At 47.7% G+C, this 11,254-nt stretch overlaps 1 protein-coding gene across 1 annotated transcript; it reads right to left on the bottom strand.

The window, feature by feature from the left end:
* Positions 1-1,094: 1,094 nt before the first annotated feature.
* LOC135892703 (interferon-inducible GTPase 5-like) lies at positions 1,095-2,336 on the bottom strand. The gene has a single exon (XM_065420494.1). It carries the CDS (start codon positions 2,334-2,336, stop codon positions 1,095-1,097), a length of 1,242 nt encoding a protein of 413 aa, XP_065276566.1.
* Positions 2,337-11,254: the final 8,918 nt, after the last annotated feature.

An 11,254-nucleotide genomic window follows, 5' to 3' on the forward strand; every position in this document is an offset into this window, starting at 1 on the left:
CACACCTCTGCCTGGTGTTATTAGTGACACAGGTGAGGAGTGTGTGTTTAATACGGTATTTCATTGGACAGTGTCCCCTTTTCCTGTGGGATGATCAAAAGTAATTGTAGAAGCTGGGAATTCGACCTCAGTTTTGTCTGTTTCCAGACTTATTATAAATCATCTTCATTTAACAGAAAACAAACCTAGCTGTTCCCTCCCCTCCCCACATCTTAGTCAGTCTTTCTCTCATCTGTCGCATTACATGTGAGAAGGAAGGAAATGCCACCTCCTCTCTACTCAGATCCAGTCCCCACTTGCCATGGGGTTGGTGTCAGACATGTTGCTCTTTTGTTCATTGTCACAGGATGTCTGGGCCCTGTGACTGAAGTGGGTCCACTCTCCCCCTCCCTCCCTGTGCCAGAACAGGAGCTCCCAGCTGGGACAATTAAGGGATGGGGTTGCACTGGGGTAATACAGGTCTGAGAGGGTACGTCTAGACTGCATTGTAAACCTGGGTCTGTGGGACCGAGCTTGTGGACTCAGTGTTTCCAAGCCTGCACTTGAGCATCCACACTGAATTGTAAACCTGGGTTTACAAGTGCTGGACCCAGGTCTCACGGCTGTGCTAGCGTGTCCACACTGCACTACGCAGAGCTTCTGATTGGGTTCTGCAGCTTGAGCTGTGTCCACACTGCAGAATGACAGAGCTTGGACGTTAGTCACAGCAGGACTTGGGCTCTGACCCCCAGCAGGGGCCTAGGACCTGTTCCTGAGTGCTCACTGACCCGAGTCAGACTGATTTGGGTGTGGAAGGAAGCGGGGCTGAGGCTTAAACTTGAGTCAGAGCCATGGCTTAGTGCGCAGTGTGGACAGACCCTAGAGAGAACCACTGAGGGGGGACTGGCTGAGAGAGAGGCAGGAAGCAGGAGCAGCAGGACTGCCAGAGACCCCTGGGAGCGGAGGCCATGAAAGTCGGCAATGCAAGGGTGATCCAAGAAATGGTTTTGGCTCTTGGTTTGTTTAAGTTTGGGACAATAAAATTACAGAAAAGAGACCATGGGTATGGCAGTTTATCCTGGGAAGCTGGAGAGAAGCTCTACTTTGGGACACTCTTATTGGTTATTCTCTGCTCCCTCCAAAGCCTTTTTCAGGACTCGTAGAGCATCTTCTGCAACTTCATCCAAAAATGTATGTAGCACTTCATAGGTGACACTGTAAGCTCTCTTTGCTGCTATCCCAGTGCCAATCAGCGGTATCACACTGATAAAATATTTAACTGTCATCATACGTTCCCCTGTAGCCTCTCTGAGCCGCTTCAAAGCCTCTTCTCTTGTTATATCTTTGACCAGAGGGGACTTTATCTCAGACTTCAGCTCATCAACAGACTTCCCAACATGCCTAGCGAGTGATTTGAGTGAATCATCATCCAGGCCAAAGGACTTGCAATACTCCCTCATGTTCTCCACCAAGATGTCAACATCGCACTTAACCGAGAGAAATGGGAGAGGAACAGCAGCGATAAGGCACGACCACAGGGCTTGTTTCCAGATTTGTTCCTGCAGGGCCTTCTGTTTCTCTTCCAAGATTTCTTCGGAGGTGCTGGGCAGGGCACAGATGAGAACATGTCTCTTGTGAGTGTTGAGGGCATTCGCAAAAGTCTTCTGCAGTTGGGGAGAATCGTACTTGTGAAAGTCCCTTCTCGACACCAGGAAAACCTGTGGGGAGATGATCCCTGCTTCTTGCAAGTGCCCCATGCAGTTATTTCTGATTGCCTGTAGAGTTTTCTCCTCTGTGAAATCTCTTTTTTCTTGTTCATTATTCAAGTCGATATCCACCTTGGACCGGACAAAGTAAAACTTCTTCCCCATCCTGTTGATTTCTTTGGCAAGTTTGGTATCAGCTTCTGTGAAGCGCCCGGCTGCGATGATGATGAAGAAGTCATATTGATCAAGGTTCATGTCTTTTACATATGTTTCTGCTGGATACTTTGGTGATCCAATCCCAGGTAGATCCCACACAATCACATTTGAGTACATGGGATAGGGGTAAGAAGTTTGCTTCTGTGTTGTTTCTACCACCCCAGTCTCAGCTGCGCCTCTGTCATCATCATTCAAGCTTCTTATGGCATTGATGAAAGACGACTTCCCAGAGCCCGTGTTCCCTGTGATGGCGATCTTGAGTTTGGTATTTCTTAGCAACTCATCAGACTTTTTCACCACAGAAATGGCTTTTGATAAATTCCCAGCTTTGATGGCAGTCTGGAATTCTTCAGTTTCCTCCTCAGACAGACCAGGAAGTTTACTGCCCCATTTTGAAAACAAATCTGCCCAGTGAGTTTTTGAATCTTCCGTCATCCTGGGAGAAGAAACATAAATTCCAGTCAGGGCTAGGGGTTTCCCCCCAGGGCTATTTACTATCAGAACTGCATGTGGAACAGGCTGGTCTGAGTGGGAGCAACAGCAGCTGGGCAGGGAGCCAGGGCAGAGGGGCGCCAATGAGAGACACTGACTAAGCCTGGCCTGGAAACCCACAAGCTCCTGTTTGCTGGAATAGAGACTGGACTGGCGAGGGCACCCCAGGCACTGATCCTGAAGAGCCCTGGCTGTCAGTGGGACTGACCCAGAGAAGAACCACAACCACCGTGGCTCACTCTGCACTGTCACAATTTAACTCTATATACCTAGGGTCTCTGAAGCCTTTCCCTTTCCGGTCAGCCCTAGTAAAAACGATTCCCTCAGCCACATGTCTGAGTCATTACTGGGACCCACCAGGATTCACATCGACCAGGCCTAACTGCAAAAGTACCTAGAGTGCTGGAATCTGAGTCGGGGATCACGTGGCACACTACAGGTGCCCTAGGGGTCTCATATACTTGGGGAACCACAGTAATTACACTGGTGTCCAAGGTGGGATGCCAGGTGTAAATTTGGCTGGCAAGGCATAAGGGGCAGGTGCCACAGGTGCGAGGGCTGCTTGGTGGGCCGAAATGACCAACCCTGACAATCAAAGTGTTCCCCTGAGCTCCAAGCACAGAAATAGTCAGGGCAGTGCAGTTGGAGAGATGTGGCCCCCGGCTTCATGCCCGGAGCTGATATGGGGGTTGTTCAGGGTTGGGCTGCCTGAATCAACCTGTCTGTATGAGCTGCTCAAACAAATGGCTGGGGTGAGGCTGCCAAGGTGGATTTCCTTGGCCTGCTGCTCCAAGGCAAAGCCCAGGAGATATTTGAAGGACTGACACATGGTACTGCAGGGAATATGTCTCTGTTAAGGCTGCCCTACAGCAGTCTCTGGATTGGACCGTAGATCCTGAGTGGAACCAAGTGTAGCAGAGAGATAGAGCCTGGAGTACTGGACCTTGTGCAAGATCTAAGGCCTGAATCAGAGGCTGGGAACCACAGTCAGGCCATGTATTAAAGCAGATAAAGCAGTATATGAACTTACTAAAGTTGATGCTAGTGTACAATGCAATAGGTGTTTACATAAATATATTTCAGCTAGTACAGGTACATTCCAATCTAGTACAAGATAAGATGGTTTGGCAAAATAATGAATAGGGATGTTTTATTCAAGATATAAGGAACAAAGGGAGATAACAAAGAGATGTTAAGAAATATGTATGTAAGGTGGAGTGTAAGGTGTGTATTCCAGTCATTTGTCTCAGCCTATAAATATCAGGTTACCTCCCCTTAACCTTGTGTGCAGTTGAAGGGAAGGCAAAAATTCCCACAGCTGACTGAGACACTCCTTGCTACTAGGCACTCAGGTGTCAGTGTACCGGTAACCATGGAGCCAGGGTGCTCTGCCTAGGGGGCAATAAACCTGCCAGAGTGCCTTGTCACCGGACATAGTGGTCTGGTGAAGGAGTAGGCTGCCTTATCTGCTTTTAATAGTGATAACACTGGAGCTCCAAGGACCGAAACACCAGACATGCTGGGCAGCATTACTAACGCAACGGCATTCCAGTTAGGGAATCCCATTGCAGCAAAGCCGTTCACTATGACCTGCACATTTCCCAGGGTCACTACCCTTGATAGCAGCTGCTCAGTGATTGCATTGGCTACTTGGATCACAGCAGCCCCCACAGTAGATTTACCCACTCCAAATTGATTCCCGACTGACTGGTAGCTGTCTGGCGTTGCAAGCTTCCAGAAGGCTATTGCCACTCGCTTGTGAACTGTGAGGGCTGCTCTCATCTTGGTATTCTTGCGAATCAGGGCAGGGGAAAGCAAGTCACAAAGTTCCATGAAAGTGTCGTTACGCATGCGAAAGTTTCGTAGCCACTGGGAATCATCCCAGACCTGCAACACTATGTGGTCCCACCAGTCTGTGCTTGTTTCCTGGGCCAGGAATCGGCGTTCCATGGCATAAGTCTGCCCCATTGCCACCAGGATGTCCAAATTGCCAGCACCCGTACTTTGAGAGAAGTCTGTGTCCATGTCCTCATCACTCTCGTCACCGCGCTGCCATCGCCTCCTCGCCTGTTTTTGCAGATTCTGGTTCTGCACATACTGCAGGATAATGCATGAGGTGTTTACAATGCTCATAACTGCCGCAGTGATCTGAGCGGGCTCCATGTTTGTCGTGGTATGGCATCTGCAGGAGAGCAGAGTTGCAGCGGAAGCGGTGGCTGATGATGGATACCACGAGAATAGATATTTATAGAGAATGATGAGAGGACCTGTGAGGTGGATTCATGAGAGCAGGAGAGCAGAGTTGCAGCAGAAGCGGTGGAGGACGACAGTTAGCAGTCCTACTGCGCCATCTGCTGCCAGCAGCACCAAGATATAACAGCAGCGGTGTTGATGAGCTGAGCTGAACGGGCTGCACCCTTGCCATAGTATGGCGTCTGCACAGAAAAAAGGTGCAAAATGATTGTCTGCTGTTGCTTTCACGGAGGGAGGGGCGACTGACAACATGTACCCAAAACCACCCGCAACAATGTTTTTGCCCCATCAGGCATTGGGAGCTTAACCCAGAATTCCAATGGGCGGCAGAGACTGTTGGAAATGTGGGATAGCTACCCACAGTGCCCCACTCCATAAGTTGATGCTAACCATGGTAGTGAGGACGCACTCTGCCGACTTAATGCACTTAGTGTGGACATACGCAATTGACTGTATAAAATCGATTTCTAAAAATTGACTTCTATAATATCGACCTAATTTCATAGTGTAGACATACCCTTAGTGAACCCCAAATTCATCATCCCAGAGGCCCAAGTAACAATTCAACCCTTCATGTCCAACTCTTTAAACTTGCCTACAGCCAAGTTGCATGTCCAGTCCAAGGGCTGGTCAGGAATATGAACTTTTGCAGTCTACAATAATTATCCCATTCCCATGCTGCTGGAAAAAACTTGGCCAAGCATGTAAAACTAGCCAAAAGGGTGAAAATGGTCACCCGCAGCCAGGCTAAGTAAACCTTCACTCCTAGCTCCATTCCTAAGCCTTCTACAAGGGCCCAGTCTGTGTTACCAAAGAACCAGACTAAGGTGGTGAAACCGAACCCCATGCCAACAACTGCAACAGCCATAGCGGATCCAGTCCCAAAAACCCAACCAAAATCAGTCCCAAAACCAGAATGGGCAGAGCAACCAGCACCAAAACCATTGCCAGCACTAAATCCAGCACTTGCAACTCCGTCTACAACTCCAACACCATAGGGCACCACCAGGCCTGCACTGGCAGCAGCAAATAAACCTACGCAAAAGGCTCAGCAGAAGCCTAAAATACAATATAGTGCACCAGCAAAAAGTGGTTCACAGTCAACAAAAACAAACCCATCACCTATATCACTTCCAAAGAAACCAAGCCCAAGTCCACAATACAGTAAGAACGTAATGTCTCCAGCTTCAAAAAAACAGTTCCAGGCTAAGCAAAAAGCAAATAAAAGCCTCCAAAAAGCTTAAATGGTGGCACAAAGCAACCCACCACCTCTCAGCTCTTCTAATCAGTCCCAGTTTGTTGTAAAAAAAAAACTTTTATACAAAAAAAACTTTCTGGTGGGCACCAGAAAAACTGGCATCCTCAAAAACAGTTGGTAGTTCCAACTAAGTACCATGTAAAGCTCTTAAGCTTAGCCCACAATCATCCTAGTGGCCATGCTGGGGTGAACAGGACCAAAAACAGTTTGGGGAAGTCATTCCACTGGGAGGAAATGGGAACTCTTGTGAGGTGTGCCAAAAAGTAAAAAAAAAACCTAAACCAGGTCAAAGCCCCTCTCCAGCCACTCCCCATAATTAAGGTTCCATTTCAGCAAGTAGCTGTAAATATTCTGGATCCTTCCCCCCCCCCCCCAAGAAAAAAAACCACCCAAAGAAAAGCAGTAAATACTAACTTTCATAAATGTTGCCACCCAATGGCCCTTAGCAGTAGCTCTAAGCAACACCAGGGCTAAAAGTGTGTGCCAGGCATTAACAAACATTTTCTCCAGGGTACGTTGGCCTTCCAACATCCTTACGAATTTGGGAACTAATTTCCTGGCCAAAACCATAAAAAACCTTTGAAAAGCTCATGGGGTAAACCACTTGGTTGCCACCCCTTCCCACCATCAAACAAATGACCTAGTGGGACCAGGGTGGAAAAAAAATCATCTACTAAAACCCTACCTAAAATAAGCATCTAAGATTACAAAAATTGTAAGTAATAGCAAAAAAATTCATTAAATTATCTTTTGTTTTAGCTTGTAAATTTTCCCTATGCTAAAGGGTAATTTTATTCCTGTTTTGCGACTGGGAAGCAGAATCAGAGGGGAATCCTCTGGGTTTTAAATCTTATTTACCGTGTAAAGTTATGTTACATCCTGATTTTGCAGGTGTAATTCTTTTACTTTTTTTTTTTAAATAAAATTCTTCTTTTAAAAACCTGATTGATTTTCAGTGTCCTAAAAACCAGGGATTTGGTCTGTGCTCACTTTGTTAACCTAACGGTTGGTATATTATTCTCAAGTCCCCACCAGGAAAGGGGGTGAAGGGACTTAGGGGGATATTTTTTGGGGGGGGGGGAATAGGGCTCCAAATGGTTCTTTTCCTGAATCTTTGTGAACTCACTTGGTGGTGGCAGAAGTACTGTCCAAGGACAAGGAAAAGATTTGTGCCTTGGGGAAGTTTTTAACCTAAGCTCGTAAAAATAAGCTTAGGGGGGGGGTCTTTCATGTGGGTCCCCACATCTGTACCCCAGAGTTCAGAGTGGGGAGGGAACCCTAACAAGTATTTAGCAAATCACCTGCAAATGGTGGGAGATAGGCAATTGCCTTATGTTAATCCATGCAGCTAATTACCAGTGATGTTTAGGAAATAGGAGGTTACTTCAAAGACACTATTGTTCACCCAAGGTCTGTATGCTGTCAAGAGGCTGCCCGGAACCTGTATAAAGGGTTTTTGCGATCTGATCCTTTTGTCTCACATCTGCTTAAGCTTCATCAGGGGAAAGTTTGAGTCACAAGACTGACATCTCCAGTCTCATCTGGATCTCCCTGATAATGGACATTGGACTGAACCTATGCGTTAATTCTGAAAGAACTCTGTGCAACTCCTAAATCCACCATCTCTACAATGAAACTGACCTAAGAATTTTATTCAAGTCTGTTTGTAGAATGATCTTTTAACCAACACTCTTTCTCTCTTTTCTTTTTTAATAAATCTTAGTTTGGTTAATAAGAATTGGCTGTCAGTGTGCATTTGGGTAAATGGTCAAATATTCTTTCACCTGGGGAGCAATGTGTCCGATCCTCTGGGATTGGTAGAATTTTTTATATGATGAATAAGATTTTCAATAATGCTCATCATGTTTTAGTTGGCTGTCTGAGTGGGAGCCCAAAGGCTGGGTTGCTTTAAGGGAACTGGGTTTGGGCTTCTGGGTAACCAATAAGGTATTATAGAAGCTGTTTTGTGGCTAGCTTGGTGGATCTAAGTATGAGAATAACCACCAGCTTTGGGGATTATCTGCCCCATTCTGGACAGTTTGCCCTAATTGAGCCATCTCAGCGTGACCCCCTGGATCCCCCGTCATAACTGCTGTGTAGAAAGTGCATAAGGAAGTGTTATTTACCCTTCACATAACACAAGAACCAGGGGTCACCCAATGAAATGAATAGGCAGCAGGTTTAAAACAAACAAAAGGAAGTACCTTGTCACACACGGCACAGTTAACCTGTGGAACTTGTTGCAATGGGATGTTGTGCAGGCCAAAACAATAACTGGAATCAAAAAATAATTCGGTAAGTTCCATCGATGGCTATTGGCAAGATAGTCAGGGATGCAACCCCATGCTCTGGGTGTCCCTAAACCTCTGACTGCCTGAAGCTGGGACAGCTCGACAGGGAATGGATCACTTGCTGATACCTCTGTTCTGTTCATTCCCTGTGGGGCACCTGGCATTGGCCATTGTTGGAAGACAGGATACTGGGCTTGATGGACTTTTGGTCTAATCCAGTACAGATGGTTTTATGTTCTAATCTCCTATTAACCACGGGTGTTTGTCTTTTCCCTGAAGAGGGGTTAAAGGGTGATTTCACCTTGAATGGTCTCTTACAACATGTGTTAACTACTTATGCTAAAAAATCTGTCCCACCTTGTATTTAGCTGTGGCACAGAGCAGCTTTCCCAGACCTGAAGAAGAGCTCTGAGGAGCTTGAAAGTTTGTCTCTTTCACCAGCAGAAGTTGGTCCAATGAAAGATCTCACCTCACCCAACTTGTCTCCCTCATAAATTTTAGCATAGTTTTCTTTTGTCTTAATTGTCTTTTGTTTAGTCTGGGCTTGCTATTTACCTGCCTCTGCTCAGCTCCTGCCTGAGGGCCTATAATAATAAAATAATAAAATAATAATTAATGGAGATATCCCATCTCCTAGAACTGGAAGGGACCTTGAAAGGTCATCGAGTCCAGCCCCCTGCCTTCACTAGCAGGACCAAGTACTGATTTTGCCCCAGATCCCCAAGTGGCCCCCTCAAGGATTGAACTCACAACCCTGGGTTTAGCAGGCCAATGCTCAAACCACTGAGCTATCCCTCCCCCCATTGGTACCCGCTGACCATGGGCTGAATACAAATAACTATTGATGTTGCCTCTACTGCCACCGTGGTGAGAAACTCCCGTGGCCTGACTGATTCCCCGCCAGCAATTGTGAGGTCATAATGAGGCAGTGTGGTTTCCTGCTGCCCCAGAGAGGGACGAGCCCCGGCCAAACCTCTCTACATCCCTGTTCTCTAGCCTACAGCTGCAGAGTGAATCATTCCATCTTCAGCCATTGCAGATTCTCTTCTCTTCTCCCGAGGCAGCCTGGTAAGCCCTTCCTCACCCCTCTGCCAGGTAGAGCATATACTTGAAATCCCAAACTCTCTGCCCCCAAACTCTGCCTGGTGCACAAACTGCCAGTGGGTCCTGCCACCAATTAAGTGAGGCGAGAACCAGGAAAGGAATCATAAGGGCCATGTCCAGATGATGGTGGTTTGGTGAGCACACCAAGGCCAGCCTACTCCTGGAGGGGTCTGGGGTGTAGTCTCACGTACTGTACTACATAAGTACATGTGACCTATGACCCAAGAGCCTCAGGCAACTCCAGGCCATCATCATTGAGTGATCCTTGAGGCCCTCTGTGAGTGCCACAATTGCCTGAAAACACCCTTCTGGGATAAAGGATCTGGGTTGGACACAGTTGAGCACCACTCAGATAAACCCTATCCTCTGTACTGGGATAAGGGTGGATTTCTGCATATTTATAAGCAGGCCCAGGTCCTGAAAGATCAGCTGGATAAGGTGGATGTTGGATTCCACTTCAGCCCTGGTCCGGCCTCTGACTAGCCAATTGTTGAGGTAAGGGTACACCTGCACCCCTTGCCTCCTCAAGAAGGCCACTATGACCACCATGCGTTTTTAAACACTCTCGGGGCAGCCGACAGGCCAAACAGCAGAACCATGAATTGGTAGTGCATGTGACCCCTGACAAATCTGAGGAACTTCTGTGCCCCTGAAAAATCAAAATGTGAACATGGTTGTCTCTCAAATCAAGGGCAGGGTACCAGTCCCGGGGATCCAGGGAGGGGGTAATGGAAGCCAAGGAGACCATGCAAAACTTGAACTTCTTGAAGGAATTGTTGAGCAGGGTCGAGGATAGGTCTTAGACCTCCCTTGGCTTTTGGGATTAGGAAATAACAGGAGTAGAACACCTGACCACTTAAATTCTGTGAAACCTCTTCCATGGCTCCCACCTGTAGGAGAAACTGTACCTCCTGGGCCAGAAGTTGCTCATGAAAGGGGGTCCCTGAAGAGGAATGGGGAATGGGAGTGGGGTGGGGGAATAGAACTGAACTGGCTGCTGAATCCGCAGTGTCCAGGACCACTTTCAGGGAAGTTCTTGCTATGGACTTCCCCTCCTCAACCAAAGAGGAGAACTCCTGTCTGGTCTCTTGGGGCAATGAGTCCTTAAACTTTAACAAGAAGTCCCACATGTTAAAGTCATATCTGCTCAGGAGCACTTGTTGATTAGCATTCCTGAGCTGCAAACCTCCAGTTGAGTAGACCTTTCTTCCAAACAGACGTCCTTTGATTTGGGGCTTGCCACTTGTAAGCCATGCCACGCTCGCTCATTGGCAGCAGAGACCACCAGGGATCCCAGGGGTGGATGGGTATACAAAAGCTCATATCCTTGAGCCGGGAGAAAATACTACTTCTTGACTTTCTTGGCCATGGGAGGTAGGGAAGCCAGGTTTTGCCACAGGGTTTTTATTGGGTCCATGATGGCCTCATTGAGAGAAAGGGTCACTCTTCATGGGCCTGCCATGGACAAGATGTCCATGAAAGAGTGGGAGGACTCCTTCTCCTCCTCCACTTGAATGCCCAGGATTTGGCCCACTCTCTTGAGAAGCTCCTGATGGGCCTTATAGTCATTGTGGGTGGATGATACATCAGTTCTGGCCACTGCCTCTTCAGGAGAAGCGGAGGAGAAAGTCTGCACTGGCAGGGGGCACTGCTCCTCTCATTCAGCTCTGGCCGGGTCCCATTACATTGGCCATGGTACCAGAGCCTAGACTGGGCTCTCCTCAAAGACGATGCAGCACTCTGCCCTCAGAGGCCACTGAATAGGATCGCCTCAGCTGAGGACCCTGCATTGGGGAAAACACCCACGGGTTTCAGAATGGCTACTGCATAGGCACCTGCCAGTGGCTAGGAGGTGAAGTGATCTATGGCATGCCCTGGCCCAGGTCCATCACAGGGTAGTGACTGCTTGCCCGCCAGAGCCAGCTCCTGGGGCAGGAGATGTACAACCTGTGACG

This window comes from Emys orbicularis, chromosome 20, assembly GCF_028017835.1.
Source record: "Emys orbicularis isolate rEmyOrb1 chromosome 20, rEmyOrb1.hap1, whole genome shotgun sequence".
NCBI classification, from domain to species: Eukaryota; Metazoa; Chordata; order Testudines; family Emydidae; genus Emys; species Emys orbicularis.